Source organism: Nuphar pumila, chromosome 15, assembly GCF_984573655.1.
Source record: "Nuphar pumila chromosome 15, dmNupPumi1.hap1.1, whole genome shotgun sequence".
Lineage (NCBI taxonomy): Eukaryota > Viridiplantae > Streptophyta > Magnoliopsida > Nymphaeales > Nymphaeaceae > Nuphar > Nuphar pumila.
This window is the reverse complement of record NC_143263.1, coordinates 42,244,968-42,261,535: the sequence shown is the minus strand read 5'-3', so window position 1 is coordinate 42,261,535 and position 16,568 is coordinate 42,244,968. Positions and strand designations below refer to the sequence as shown.

Here is a 16,568-nt window from a genome sequence, read left to right as displayed (position 1 = left end):
AACTTGATGCGTTGGAGAGAAAGTGTGTCTCAATCTTATCAGGCTCTAGCTAATTCAAATTGTTTTAAAAAGGAAACCCAACTAAAGGCCTTCAAATTTTGGGTTAGGACCCAATTTGAACCCTTATTTTTGTACTCTGAAAACCCTAGCCACTTTCCTTTTGCCTCCCATAATAAAAGTTTCATGTGGGACGCGGTGGCTATTACAGAACTTATACTTTACTGTTCCGTCCAATCTTGAACGCGCCATCAAACACTCCATTAAAGGGAACGTCACCCCTAAGATGAGAACAGGACCGGGAAGTCACTTAAAAAAAAAAATCACTCGTGCGAAGTGGGTCTGTCTAACCCGACCCTCCCTCACACATACACACACTCTCTCTGGGAGTCCAGCTGCCGGCCGGAGTCTCGCGCCCTCACAGTCGATTGGCGAGTCCCTCTCTCCTGTGCAGCGACTGAGAGTCTATTGCTGCCAGCCGGAGTCCGGTCACCGGAGATATTCTCCCGTCTCCTTCACCTGCGTCTCACTCACTCTCTGTCTCTCTCTCTCTCCCTTTGCTTCTTTATTCCTCTTCTTCTTCGTTCTTCTATCTCTTCCTTTTCTTTCTTCTTTGTTCTTCTTCATCCTTCTATCTGACTAGGGATTTTTTTGCTGATTTTTTATTAGTTTTTTTTTCATTGAGTAGAGTTTTTTCTTTGATTTTCATTGATTAGGTTTTCTTATTTGATTTTTATTGATTAGGGCTTTGAATCAAATATCTTTATTTATTAGGTTTTTCTTTTGATTTGATTTGGTTTTTTCTTCTTTGATTAGGGATTTTAATCAAATATCTTTAATTAAGGTTTTTGATATTTAATTTGATTAAGTTTTTTTTGTTTAATTTTTTTATTAGGGTTTCGAATCGATTTTTTTAATTAGGTTTTCTTATACTTAATTTGATTAAGGCTTTTCTTGTATTTGATTAGGGTTGTTTTTATTTGATCTTCTTTGATTAGAGTTTGAATTAAGGTTTTTTATATTTAATTTTATAATTTATTTATGGTTTATTTTTCTTGTAGTTTAGGGTTTTTGTTTATTTATGATTTAGTTTCTTGTATTTTAAGGTTTTATGATTTATTTATCATTTGGGTACATCGTAAGTTTGAAAACGCCTTAAATTGAAGGAGAAAGATAAAACCCCAACCAATATCTGAGTCACTTTTGAGGAAGCTTGTTTTCCTTCTTCAGAGAAGCGCGTTCTCTGCTTCCTAAGAATCGTGCTTGTCGTTTTTTCTCCTGAGAAGCGTGACGTTTCAGCGCCCGCTGCTTCCTTTAACCTACAGTCTAATTTTGAGGAGGCCATAATCTGGTGGGTTTTTCCTTGGTATGGTTATAAATTTCTGAAAATTTGTTTATGAACTCTTTTGGTGGTTATGGTATCAGAGATTCAACTGTACAACCGAATTGCGTCTCCTTGTCACTGAGCGGATACATTGGAAGGGGAGAAAGGCAAGGGTTGTGATTTTGGATGGCAAATAGCAAATATGAGTACGTGAAGTCGTTCGAAGTCCATGACAGATTGTTGCCCTCGACGTGGATCGTTATCAGAATTGATGGTTGCCATTTTCATAGGTGACCACCTATTTTTTTCCATAAACACCATTAGAGAAAATTCCCCCCTTGGTCATAATGGAACTACCAAATTTGTTGTTTTCATATTGCGAATGTTGTTTGGCTTCACAAATTGTCGTAGTGGTTTTAGAACATATTTCCATTTATCTTTTTAAGTTATTATCTTTTATGCTGTTTTCCTTCGAATGCTTAGACATCTTTGAATTCGCAATATGTAATCCATGTGTTTCTGCTGCATAGCTTCATTGCCACATATATTATATATATACACGGTATAGGTTGCTTGATCACAGGTTTTTACACCCATCAATTTTTTGTATTCTTCCCTTTGTAAGGTTCTCCGAAGTCCACGAGTTTGAAAAGCCTAATGACGAGAATGCTTTAAAGCTGATGAATTCATGCGCCCTTTCAATGTTTGAAGAGTTTCCAGACATTGTGTTTGCATATGGTGTCAGTGATGAATACAGGTGATTTATCATCAAATTCTCTGTGATGTTATTTTGTGCTTGCTGATTGAAGTGCCTTTTGCATATCTCTTTTGCAGTTTTGTGTTGAAGAAGTCATCTCAGTTGTATGAAAGACGATCCAGGTTTCCACTGAAATGATTTGCCTCTGTTCCAGTATTTTACCAAACTATTTGATTTATTATTACATCTAGTTTACACGGTCCAAATATAACACAACATGCAGCAAAATTCTGTCACTCAGTGTTTCATTCTTCTCCTCAACATATGTCATGAAGTGGAAAGAGTTCTTCCCAGAGAAGCCATTGCAGTATGCACCTTATTTTGATGGGCGAGTTGTATGTTATCCATCAGAAGAAATTCTTCGAGATTATCTTGCTTGGCGGCAAGTGGACTGTGAGTGCAATTGCCATTTGATTATTCAAAATTTTTACCATCATCCAGTTGAGACCATTTGCTGGCAAACTAAGGATTCATTTGGGTGCCTTTTTCTTTATGCAATTTGAAAAATTCATTTTTTATGCAGCTCTAGTTATGTTATGGAATGATGAGATACATACTTATTCTTCGACACAAGATGGTTTATTTGAGTACCAAATTATTGTTATTGTTATTATTATCATTTAATTTATACATGTCTGTTTTGCATTTATCTAGAACCAGTATATCAATAAGTTGCATGAAGTTGTAGGCATTAAACAAGGAGAACAATTGCTCTCTTGTTGTCTGAGAGATTCAAAGGTCAGAAGAGCCAAAACATCTTTATAATTGTATTGTAGAATAAAAAGCCCCAGTAATCAGCCAATTTGCAGATGGCTGCCATCTTGATTAATAAATATAGGTAGATCTGTGAAGAAATATGATTCTGGGGAATGGAAAACTCATGCTTGCATAGTTGGCAAACCCGGCAAGTCGACTTGGGAATCACCCGAGTCGACCTGGATCAGACCCTAACTGGATTATTGATTCAGGACCACCGATCCACATGCTTCTTATGTGTTATTTGTCAGGTGTTTTATGGTTTTAATATGTAATGTTCATAAAAGAATACTTGTTATAAAGAATCATATGCTTTTAAATAATAAATATTAGCAATTATGTATAGTTGAATACTTATACAACTTAGTCATTGGTTCATGTGCTAAATGTAGTGATTATACACCACGAAATTTGATTTTTTCTATATCTTAACACTAGAAAATGCATAGTCCTAACTCGTCCGAGTTACCGAGTTGACCCGCTGACTCGTATGTCAAGGGTCGGGCGATATGAATCCGAGTCTCTAATAGCAAACAGAATTAAAAGGAAAAAGAAAAAGGATAAAAGTTTCTGATGTTGGTGAGATCCCTACATGTTCCTGGCATGAGATAGAGATAAGGCTGCATGTACAAGCCGTGTTGAGCCCGAGCTTGGCCTGTTTTAGCTTTGGCTCGAACTTTTAAATGCCCAGGCTTGAGCTTGAGCACAAGTGGTTCGGCCCAGCTTGACTAAGCTTTAGCTGAGCTTATAATAAAATACATTATTTACTTTTTAATTTAGGAAACCGGAAAAGAGGGTAGGATTTGAACCTGTGACCTCACTTCTCACAGCCAACAAGGCAACTATTATTCTCAATCCTGTTTTTGTTTTTAGAAAGTACATTATATCTAGTATTAAACATCGATACCGAGTGTGCATCCCTTGTCATAAGGCCAAAGTGATGGTGAGACTTTCCTGGTGGCAGGGAGGTGGTACCTTGAGGAGCTTTACACCGTGGACATTGAAACAGAGCCACTGTCAATGTGACCTCTTGGCCCATATTTGGGATGTTCGAACCATAAAAGTGGTTCCTCTTGAAGTGGAAAAAAATCTAATATGAAACTAGTCATATTTAACAATAATTGCATTCAACTTATAGAAATGACCAAGACACCCTTAATAATAGCAATGTTTTTTAAAGTACATGGTTACTCTTTGGGCTAAAGTGGGTCTTTCGTATTTGAGGAAAACAAAAAGTCAAGCACAATTTTCAAAGGTATACGTTGCAAATTTTAATTTGGAAAATAAAGGAACTTTTTGACCTCAAAAAGTAGCTTTCAATATGCTTCACCTTTGTTGTGCGAGCTCTCCATCACTCTCAGTTTCTCTCTCTCTCACTCTCAGTTTCTCTCTCTCTCTCACTCTCAGTCTCACTCTCAATCACTTAGAATGCACCTCCAGTAAGTTACCTCACAACCATGTTGTCAACTCCCTCTGCTATCTCTCTCTTCAACATGGAAGAGTCGGCTAGCTGAAAAAGCAAAAGAAAAAAATAAGAGCATTAAGCAACATTCATGAAAGAGATCAAAATGTATCTCATATCTATATCTTACCAACCTAGAGAAGCTAACATATCAAAGTCATCAATTATCAATAATAAAAAGCTTTGTTGAATCAGATAATAAAACATTTAATTCGTTTCTGTCTGAAATAGATAATAGATATTATAAAATTTTCATTTTTATGCAAGTCGAGCCTGAATCAAGTTTTCCTTTGACTGGAAAGAGGGAAATAGTTTATTGGGCTTCAACATATATCAAGAGTTGAAATGATCATAAGATTTTCAAACACTGTGACTCAAGCATGCTGATGTGGCTCAAAACAGGATCTCCAATTATGCCACCATCACTCTCTGATGGAAGGAGACTATGAGGTCAAAAGAATTATACAATCACGTGGAGAACAAAGTCTATCCATGTTACCCAATGAAGATTTTATCTAAATGCTCTTGGATATATAAATATATATATATAAAACATGTATATGCAGTAAAAAGTCAAGGGTGCCATCATATAAGGATACACTCATGAATGACAAACCACCCCATCCCCTCTTGAAAAACCCAGTCTAAGAAATGGCAGTTAACCTAATTTGATTTGTGAGATATTAGGGTGTTGTTTTATTCAAATTTCTCTCGTTCGATCATACTATGAAAATATTTTAAAGATGCATGCCTTTTAATGAGGATATATGATTCCTGTTAAGACCAGAGTTATCAGAAGTGCCTGTACCATAGGGGAAGCGTGCTTCCCCGATACACGTTTCGGAAGCGCAAAACGTCGTGCTTCCGAAATGCGTGGGGAAGCATCCATTTTTTTTAGAAAGCGCGCTTCCCCACGCTTCCCTCTTTTTTCAGTTTTTTTTTTTATTTTTTCCCTCCCCCCTTGCTTCTTAGGTCGTTTCCGGGTCGCTTTCGAGACGGTTCGTGATTCGCTTCTAAGTCGTCCCACGCTTTCCGCTTCCTGAATTTTTGAAAATGCCTCGCTTCTCGCTCCCACTTCCTTGACTGGCAACCATGGTTAAGACACATATCTGAAATTTTGTTCGTCCATTCTTTGTCATCTAAATGCAATATCGAAAGTTTGCTTATTGTGAATATGCTTAGAAGATACTGCAATATTTATGGTTTCATTCGATATTTTTATATTATTGTTGCAGTCTTAAATGTGCATTGAAAATTCAGAATGAATGTGAATTTCTCCAACTGATTCACATTTTTTGATATTAGAATGTGGTTTGACTATTTTTTTGTGTTTTAAGGATAAAAATGACGGATAAAGGGAAAAGACTTGGGTCATCCTCATCCTCACATAAGAGTTCTGTTGTAAGTGTTGCTGATAGTTGTAGTGTGAGTGATGATACAGGGCCACTATGGGTACATGTAAATAAGCTTGCAAAAACTAGAGGTGGTGGAAACATGAGATTTCAATGCAAGCTCTGTGAAAGAGATTTTGTTGGGTCTTACACAAGAGTTAAGGCTTATTTGTTGAATATACCAGGACATGGCATTTCAAGATGCAAAAAAGTTGATGAGGCAATGCGAAAGCAATACAAGAAAATACAAGAACAATATAAGAAGAGAAAGATAATGAGTGATTCTTGTGTAATTAGTGTGTCATTTAGAAGCCAACAAGAAGATGCTAAAAAAAAAAGAAAAGTTAATGTAGGAGGTAGATGAACATGAACGATAGAAGCATCATTCAACATATATGGAAGGGAGGAGATGGATAGAAAAGTAGGAAGGTATTTTTATTCTAGTTCACTTAATTTAATGCAACTAGAAATCCTTATTGGAAAGATTTAGTAACTTTTTTGGCAAATTGTAATTTGAGTGGCTATGTACCTCCAAGCTCAGAAAAACTACGAACCACACTTCTTGTAGAAGAGAGGGCAAATGTGAAGAGATTGCTAGAAATTAAGAAATATTCATGGGAGCAAAATGGAGTTTCTATTGTTTCTGATGGGTGAACAGATATTCAAAGGCATCCACTAATCAATTTCATTGCTTCTTCGCTTAGTGACCCAGTATTCTTGAAAGCAGTTGATGCATCTAGGGAATATAAAAATGCAGAGTATTTGAAGGGGTTGTTTATAGAAGTCATAAAAGAAGTGGGTGATCAGAAAGTAGTACAAATCATTACAGACAACACTACAGTTTGTAAAAGTGCAACATTGAGTTTGGAGAATGAGTACCTTCATATTTTTTGGACTCTCTGTGTAGCGCAAGACTTAAATCTGGCTCTCAAGAGCATCTGCAACCCCAAAGAAAAAGAAAATTCACCAGCATATCTTTATATTCATGGATTGAAGATTTAGAAAGAAATGTCAAAAGCATTTGTAATTTTGTTGTTAACCGCCATCATGCTAATGCTATATTTAATAAGCATTCCGACTTGAAATTGTTGAAGGTCGCTGAAACACGTTTTGCATCCATCATTGTGATGGTGGAGAGGATTAAAAAAAGTGAAGAATGCTTTGGTTAGCATGGTGACTGATGAGAATTGGACATTCTATCGTGCTGACGATGATGTCAAGGCTCAAGAAATTAAGAAATTCATTATTAATGATGAGTTTTGGGACAAAGTGGTATACTTCATTCAATTTACGCAACCTATTTGGGAAATGTTGAGCGATGTTGATAAAGATGAGCCCATGCTTCACAAAGTTTAAGAAATGTGGGATAATATGATTGAAAAAATACAAGTTGTAGTTTTCATGCATGAAAAAAGAATTCTGCATTGAATGATTCAGAATTTTTTAACTATATTCATTCAATTTTAGTCAAAAGATGGGATAAGAGCAATACTCCTTTGCATTGCATGTCACATTCTCTTAATCCAAAATATTATGCAAAAAAGTGACAAAAAGGTGGTATTGGTCGTGTCCCTCCAAATTTAGACCCAAAGCTATCAAGACATAAAAATATGTGTATGATACAACTTTTTTCAGAAGCACATATTCTAAATCAAGTCACATAAGAGTTTGAAAAATTTGCATCTTCGAGATTATATGGACAGACATTACTCGCGAGAGAGGAGGATAATATAGACCCTATCACATGGTGGTCAACATTTGGATCAAAAACACCTCTTCTCCAACGTCTTGCATTAAAATTGTTATCCCAGCTTGTTAGTTTATCTTGTTGTGAAAGAAATTGGATCACATATTCTCAAATCCACAACATGAAGAGAAATAAACTCTTCAACAAGCGTGCAAAGGATTTAGTATATGTTTATTCAAATCTTTGACTACTTTCGTGAACCAATGATGAATACATGTACTAATTTGCTCTCTTAGTTATTTGATTATTTCTTAGTTTTTCATTTAAATATACTTCTATTGTATTTAACATTTTCAAATTGGGTTTGTAACGCAGACAAGAAACAACCAAATTTTGGGATGTAAAAATAGAAGAATGTGACTTAGAGGGAGAACATGATTTCAACATGACAAACATGGATTTATCTGAGCCGAGTCTTCCTTCTTATGATGCATTTGATGATGACACAAAAAATTATTAAGATCCATTATTTCATCGTCATATACATTGTAGGATATACTTTTGGTATTCCATTTAGTTTTTTTCTGCTTTACTTATTTGATTGATATTTAGGTTGATTTAATTGTGGTGTTGGTTTTTGTGATGTAGAATAGAATTGTAGATTGTTAATTTGATATATTGCATGCATGATGAATGATATTATGCCAATATATATATATATATATAATTTTTTATATTTTGCCCTGCCGCACCCCCGCACCCAAGGTTTTTTAAAGTGCCGCATCCCCGCACCCGCACCCGCACCCGCACCCATGTGACATAGGGTCAGATATAATGTCACAAAGGAGACACACAAGATCACAATCTCACAAGAACACAATATAAAAATAAATATTTTTATATCACCACACATATGCTTATGAAAAGCATAAGAATACATAAAGAAGTGAGGCTCTTTATGCAAGAGAGGGAGGCAATCCAACCTCCCAACAGTCATGTTGACTTACAATTAAAAAAAATAGAAAAATAAAAATAGATAAAAAGACTCTACAGTCCCTATTAGATTGTATTTTATTACAAGACATGAAATGACCAAAATACCCTTGATATACGTATATTGTATAAATATACATATATCAGTTAAATACAAAAATTTATACACTATATTTTAACACTTCCCTCAAACTTATGGTGAGATCACTAAAAGTTTGTTAAGAAACAAAAATCTTGGTAGAGAGAGCTTTGGTAAAGAAGTCCGCAATCTGAAACTCGAACTGAACATATGGTAAAGTAATCGTCTCCTTCAAGTATTCTTCTCGAACATAGTGACAATCCATCTCGATATACTTTGTTCTTTCATAAAACATATGATTGCTGGCTATATATGTCACTTTTATTGTCGCAACACAACTTTGAAGGTTCTGAAACATCAACACCCATATTTGAAAGTAAGGATCTCATTCGTACAACCTTTGTTGTTGCAATAGCCATTGCCCTATATTCAGTTTTCGTGGAAAGCAAAGACACTTTCTACTGCTTTTTGCATCTCCAAAAAAATAAGAGAATCACCTGTAAACACACAAAAACGTATCGTTAAGTGTCAGTTATTGGGATCTCCTCTCTAGTCATAATCAATATAAGCAATGAGATTTAAAGATGAATAAGAGGATAAGAATAGTCCTTTAGATAGTCTTTTTGATGTATCAGACTATTCTTAACACAATACTCATTTGAACTGATGTAGGTTCATGCTGAAACTGACTAGCAGTATCTACTGCATGCGCAATATCCAATCTAGTAATAGATAAGTACATTAGTGATCCGATAAGTTACCTATAAGGAGTTAGATCATCTAATAAGACTCCATCTTCAACTTGCATTTTAACATTTATTACCTCAAAAGTGTCAGCATATTTTGTATCTGTGATTCCTGAATGTGCAACAATATCAACTGCAAAATTTATTTGAGACAAAATGTATCATCTTGATGAATATGCTACTTCAATACTTAGAAAATATCTCAAAAAACCAAGGCCGGTCATATCAAAAGATTTCTTAAGCATAATTTTAATTTCTTCCATTTTCTTCTAATCATTTCCAGTGAATGATCATATCATCAACATATAAGAGCAATATGATAAGTGACGTATTTGTAGATCTTACAAAAAGAGCAGTGTCAGTATAACATGAATTAAATCTAAAATTTATTATAGTTCTACTAAACCGATCGTACCATGCTTTAGGGGTTTGTTTAAGCCCATATAAAGCCTTTCGAAGATGAAGAATCATACCATTTTCAATAGTCAGATTAGGGGGATGATCCATGTAAACTTTTTCGTTTAAATTTTCATTTAAGAAAACATTCTTAAAATCTAATTGATATATAGGTCATTTCCTAATAGATGCTACTATAACTAAAGTCCTAACTGTTGTCATGCAAGCTATTGGGGCAAAGGTTTCCTCATAATCTATATCATGTTTTTGGGAATGCCCTTTCACAACTAATCTTGCTTTATATCTTTTTAGAGATTCATCACTCTTTATTTTAACTTTAAATACTCTACATCTTATTATCTTCTTTTTCTTGGGAAGATGTTGAACTTCCCAAGTATGAGCCTTATGTAGTGCGTCTAATTCTATTTTCATAGCCTCAACCCACTCCTTTATGTATTTGACCTCTCTATGGTTGGATGGTTCATGATACGTGTGAATTGCTAGAAGACATGCCCTGTAGGTTGGAGAAAATGATTCATATGAATAAACCTACTTGAATTTTTAGGTATTCGCACATATCTTTCAACTCTAGGTTTTTCTTCATTGTGTGGTTGACTATATTTTTCAAATGCATATGGATGCTTCCCATTGTCACGTCTAGAGTATTGTATAAGATTATGAGTCGGTTCTTTTTCTCTTGGTTCATTTATTTGCTCAACATTATCACTAACTATATCATCATTATTGTCATAATTGGACTTAGGCAATAAGTTAAACAAAAAAACATACTCGAAATCTTTCTTAGGTTTTTCAAAATGAAATCCTTTTTCTTTTTCAAGAAATGTGACATTCCTCGATGCATAAAGGTTATCATATTTTTATCATAACATCGATAGCCTTTTTTTTATTATTGGCATATCCAATGAAAACACATTCAATAGCTTTAGGAGAGAGTTTGTTGTATTTTTAAATAACAAAATATTTACATCAAAAAATTCTTAATCTTTTTAAATCGGGAGTAGTCTTAACAAGTATTTCAATTGGAGATTTCTTTTCTAAAATTTGAGAAGGCATTCTATTTATTAAACAGACTGTGGTGGGAGCGGCTTCAGCCTCTTTGGAATTTCCTTTGAAATAAGTAAAGATCTAGTAGTTTTAATAATGTGGCGATGTTTCCTTTCGGTAATTCCATTTTGTTGAAGAGTCCTAAAACATAATTTTTGGTATAAAATACTATGGGTTTTTAGGTAAGATTGAAATTCTTTTGAAAGAAACTCTTTGAAATTCTTTTGAAAGAAACTCTCTCTTGAAGTCAGAGCGAAAGATTTTAGTATTTGTTTTAAATTGTTTTTTAACAAGATTGTAAAAGTCTTTAAAGCATGAAAAAACTTCGGGTTTGAGTCTAAGAAAGTAAATCCAAGTATGTCTACTAAAATCTTCTATGAATGTAACATAATAAGAGTAACCATCTTTTGACGTAATGGGAGTTGGGTCCCATACATCAGAATGCACCAATTCAAAATTTTCATTAGTCAAAGAAGTTCTAGATCCAGAAGGTAAAATTTGCATTTTTTCAATTTTTTCAAGTATAAAATCTTTATATACATATTCTTTTTCTCTGTCACATGGGTGTAGGTGAGGGGATGCGGCACTTCCAAAAAACCCGGGTGCGGGGGTGCGGCAAAAAAAAAAAATATATATATATATATATAGGACTTATAACCAGTTTTTTTTTGTTGGTGTGTTTGTTTGAAGACTTGTTACCCACGTTTTGCTTGTTGTATACTTTAGCGCAACGAGACAAAATTGATGAACCAAAAGGATTGGCAATCTGATCGACACAGCCTGTTGCGTTCTGCTGATTGTCATGATTCAATCATGTCTGAAACTCCCTGGTCTTCACGAAAAAAATATAAGCGAAAGGTTTGATGTGGTTTGTTGGAGAGAGAGTCTTCACGAGGCCTACGGCTCCACCGCCACTGCCACGTCACTGCCTAGGGTTCTTCAAATTTCATTCTATATACAGTTGCACACAGATCTCCATTCTGGACTCTAGATGACATCTAAAAGAAATTTATTGGATTTGACATGTGGAAAAAAGAGGTCTACACCAGGCTACGGCTAGAACACCCATCTCGTCAGGAGAAAAGTGAATACTAATCGTCACCAAGGCTACCACCACCATTATCATTTATTATGGAGAGAGAAAATCCTTGACGAAGAAAGATCTGGATGGTTGAAGGATAAAGACTTCAAAAGGCTCTTGAATTTTGGTTTTAATTTTTGAGGAAGATGGATCATCATTTCCAAGTTAACAGTAACGCTGCAAATTCATTGTTTGGAGGCTGCAGCAGCAGCTAGCAGGCATCGGCTGTTCCGTCCTTTCATTCTCTCATCACTACCTGCAGGGATCCAACAAGGGGTGAGGAGAGGTGAACAATCTGGAAGTCTTCGTCAGGGAATAGGCAACTCTAAAGAGACCGAAGCTATCAAGGCCAAAATCAAAATAAAAAATCCAGCAAGGGGCGGGTCCCGTTGCGCGGTCAGCTGAAACAGATTTTTTTTTTTAAATTCCGCAGCCCATTTCACAGGGCAAATTTTTTTTTAAAAAACAAAATAAAAAAATGGACCAAAATGACCCTGGGTGCGGTCAATGCACCCAGGGTTGGGTTGACCACACCCGGTGCCGCACGTGCACATGCACCCGCATCGCGTCGCGTCGACGCGGGTGCGGGTGCATGTGCACCTATCTGGCCGAATCCTTGTGACAACTTTTTCTTTACAAAAAATTTTCAAAAATAAAAAAAAGATATTTTAGATATGCTTAGATGTCTTAATCGTTTATGCCAAAAATCTAAATCAATTTCTTGAGCATGATTACAAAAAAAAAAATTGGGTAGACATAAAGAGCCGATACAGTAAAAGTCTCCTGTTCCATGACTTTGTCCAATCAGCGTCCGTGACCGAAGATTCTGCACCCAACAAGCCTTAGATGAGAAGAAGACCTTACACCCATAGCCAGAAATTTGAGAAACCAAAAGAAGGTTTAAGTCAAGTTTTAGAATAAATCTAACATTTGAAATAAAATACTTATTTAAATCACATGTAGTTTTGTAAAAATTAACTCATGAAAAATATGAATTAGTGCAATCAGATAGGAATACATGAAGAAGTGAGGCTCTATTTATAGAGCCTCACATGCAAGAAAGGGAGTCAGTCCAACCGACGGCCTCCCAACAGTCACGTTGACTTATAATTAAAAAAACTGAAAAATAAAAATAGATAAAAAGACTCTATGATCATATTTATGACCATTGGGAGCAGTTCAACCACTAGTTGGACTGCCTCCCAACAGTCATGCTGACTTACAATTACAAAAAAACAGAAAAATAAAAATAGATAAAAAGATTCTACAGTCCCTATTGGACTGTACAAGACATAAAATGACCAAAATACCCCTGATATATATATATATATATATATATATATATATATATATATATATATATATATATATATACTATATATATATACATATATCAGTTAAATACAAAAACTTATACACTGTATTTTAACACTTGGTTCATTCTGCAGCCCCACACAGAGTCTGTCATTACGAGGGTCAGTGCTACTGTGCCTAATTTTTAGTAAAATGGCAGTTAACAAGGTTTTGGGTTCAAAGTTCAAACACTTGTGTGGTTATTTCATCTTTCAGCTGGTGAAACAAAGGCATGAGGTTTTCTGTGTAACAAGTTTTTAGACTTACAATTTTTACAAGCTTTATCTATTCATGATTTTGTAGGTCATATAAACAATCAATACAATACCTGTTTCTGGAAGCTGGTTGACTCTGGTAAAACCAAAAGCGAAGCACAAGATATTTTACAGGTGATTCAGGATTTTTATTTTAATTTGGACAGTTTCTTGAATGCTATATATCACACACACACACACACACGGCCACATGGTGCTTTTCTCATGCATCATCTCAGTTGACCTTCTATTATATGGATGTTTCAGTATGTTAATAGGTTATTTTTGTCAAGAAGTGGCACAGAACCCAAGATACAACAAAGTAAAAATTATACTAGTAACTAGATCCTATTAGGAAAATGAAATCCAAATGCCATAGCTCAATGCATTTGGATATAAATATCACATAGACAAAAGTAAGAATCAAGAGTAAAAAATAAATTATTTTATTAATGAAAAAATATACAAAATACATTTAATCCTCACTACAAACATACTCATTCACACGCCTAAACTACCCATCACACTCAAACCTACAAATGCACACACCACCCATATTTATAGGAAGGAGTGGAAAGAAAAGGGAGAGATTATCCCAACGGCTAGTTGGTCAGCCCAAGTTGACCAACAAGATAAAAGAAATAAATAATAAATAATAGAAACAAGTCATTTTAAATAATGACCAATAAACTAAAAAATCCTATTTTACCCCTATGAGTATAATTTGAGTATACTCAATCTAAAGACCAAATACCTATACCTAATAGGTACACCAAGGATATACCTAAAATACAAAAAGAATACAAAAAATACAAAAAGAAGAATGTACCGATAAGTATATCTAAGTATACCTCAGTAAGTATAACACAAACAATTCATTTATCTGAACACCCCCTTCAAACTTACGGTGAGTAACCGGAAGTTTGCAAATACTAAAGAAGGAACCCAAAATGTCTTCATCTATGTCACATGGGTGCGAGTGCGGGTGCGGGAATTCGACACTTCCAAAAAACCTGGGTGCGGGGGTGCGGCAGGGGCAAAAATGTAAATATATATATATATATATATATATATATATATATATATATATATATATATATATATATATATATATATATAGGGGGTTGGGGTTCCCCCGACGACGCTGGTTTTTTCAAACAGCTGCTGACAGACAGTTGCTGTCAGCAGAATTTTTTTTTTTAAATTTCGAGCAGCTGACAGACAGTTGATGTCAGCAGCTGACAGACAACTGCTGTCAGAAGATTTTTTTTTTAAATTTTTTTCGCAGCATAGGGCAAATTTAAAAAAAAAATCCAAAAAAAAGGACCTAAATGATCCTAGGTGCGGTCAACACACCCAGGATCGGGTTGACCGCACTCGGTGCCGCACCCACGTCGAGTCGCGTCGATGCGGGTGCGGCACCCTGCTAGCCGAATCCCTGTGACATAGGTCTTCATTATCTTCCCCAAAAGCCTTCATTAGTTGCTTCCATGAAGGGTGCATCAAAAACTTCCTTAAAATCTTCAAGATTTTTTGCAATCATTTGCTCAAACTATCATCTCTTTGAGAACTTGTAAATAGATTTAGACAAATGTCCCAACCAATGTTGTGAGTATTGGTGCATATCGGACGATACATATCGTATTGGCAGAAAATCGATATGCTTCATCCCTGAATCAGCTATTTTTTAATAAATATAAAAATACTTAAAATGAATTTATAATATTATTTTAATGGATTTAACTGTTAAATTGTAATTTATAAGACAATGTATTTTCTATATATATTTTATATATATAAAAAAAGATACATATACACATATATATTTCATATATGTATATGTATTCATCTACTTGTATATATAAAATATATTTTTTTTATTGTATTGGCTGTAGGGGTATTTTAGTCATTTCTACATTTTACGCATATTCATGTTTTTGAATATGATTGTAATTCCTCCTTTTTATTCTTTTTATTTTTGTAATTTTTTTCATTTCTTATTTTTGTTTTTTTTTTTATATAATGTTTTTGTACACAGTGCCACTGACTGTGTACACAGTTTTAAAAATATAGACGTTGGGTTGATTCCCAACGTCTCTTAAGTTTGCTTATAAATAAGGGCTATGTGAGCCCATTGTATCCTTAAGCTTATAAACACTGTGCATTTATTGCACTTCTTTTGTGGTGTAAAACTTATAATCACTGTGCATTTATTTTGTGTATTGAGTATTTTAAGTATCAAGTTATTTGAAAACTTGATTGTTTGCAAGGATTCTTCACATGGTATCAGAGCAAGGTTGGAGGAAAAAAAAGGATAGTGTGGATTCTTACTTTTTCGGGTGCCTCGAAAAGCGTGCCCTCAATTTTTTTGGTGATTGAAGTGGATTCGCTTGTTCATCCAATATTTTAGAAGACTCTTCTATCAAGAAAGGTCTAAAAATCCTTTGTGGTACGTGTTCTTTTTCATCATCTCTCCTCTGTAATGGGTGAAAAAGACTCATTTTTCTCTCGGCTTCAAACTCAATGGGTCCAACTATCACGTCTGGTTCGGAAACATGGAGGCTCATATTAAAGAAAAAGGGTTTTGGGGTTATGTTCAAGGCTCGATTCCCGAATCGGAGCCAAAGATAACCTTGATGGAGAAAGGAGAAATAAAAATCCTTCAAGGCGAAGAAAGAGCCAAGGCTCTTGAAGACTACACCAAAAAGCATGAAGAATGAGAGATGAAGAATTTTAAAATCCTCTCATGGATTTTCTCATCCGTAGAAACAAGAATTAACGTCAATATTATCAAGTTTAAGAAGGCTTCTCAAGCGTGGGAGTACCTTGAGAAGATGTACACCTCTAGGGACCTGTCTCATAAATATTACCTCCAAAAGAGAGCTCTAACTCTTCGTCAAGGAAAGATGACTATAAGAAAGTATTTTGCTGAACTCTCTTCTATTTGGGATGAGCTTGCTATGCTCGAACCCAAGTGGAGTGGAGAAGCCATAGAGCTTCGTCATAAACAATCGGAAGAAGATAGATTTTTTAATTTTTTGAATGGGCTTAGGCTTGAATTCGAACAAATCCGATCTTCTCTTTTATCCGCCTTCACTTCTTCCTCTCTTGAAGATGTAATTACTAAACTAAGTGGGGAAGAGACTCGTACGGGTATAAGCAAGAACAACCCAAGTGTTCTAGCTACACCTTTCTATAATGAAGAAAATGAAGGAGTTAATGCCGTC

General features: G+C 35.0%; 1 protein-coding gene across 2 annotated transcripts in view; it reads left to right on the top strand.

Annotated features, from left to right (window-relative positions):
- Positions 1 to 332: 332 nt before the first annotated feature.
- LOC149815254 (tRNAHis guanylyltransferase) overlaps positions 333 to 16,568 on the top strand; it is a 32,039-nt gene continuing 15,803 nt past the window's right edge. Inside the window, exons 1-6 of one of the 2 annotated variants that reach the window (XM_089990196.1) lie at positions 333 to 1,348; positions 1,423 to 1,611; positions 1,947 to 2,078; positions 2,156 to 2,200; positions 2,302 to 2,471; positions 13,391 to 13,476. In XM_089990196.1, the coding sequence (XP_089846322.1) occupies positions 1,508 to 1,611; positions 1,947 to 2,078; positions 2,156 to 2,200; positions 2,302 to 2,471; positions 13,391 to 13,476 (537 nt within the window). In that variant the 5' untranslated portion in view covers positions 333 to 1,348; positions 1,423 to 1,507. Of the gene's footprint in view, positions 1,349 to 1,401; positions 1,612 to 1,946; positions 2,079 to 2,155; positions 2,201 to 2,301; positions 2,472 to 13,390; positions 13,477 to 16,568 lie in introns of those variants that run through there. The other variant, XM_089990197.1, reaches the window with a different exon arrangement.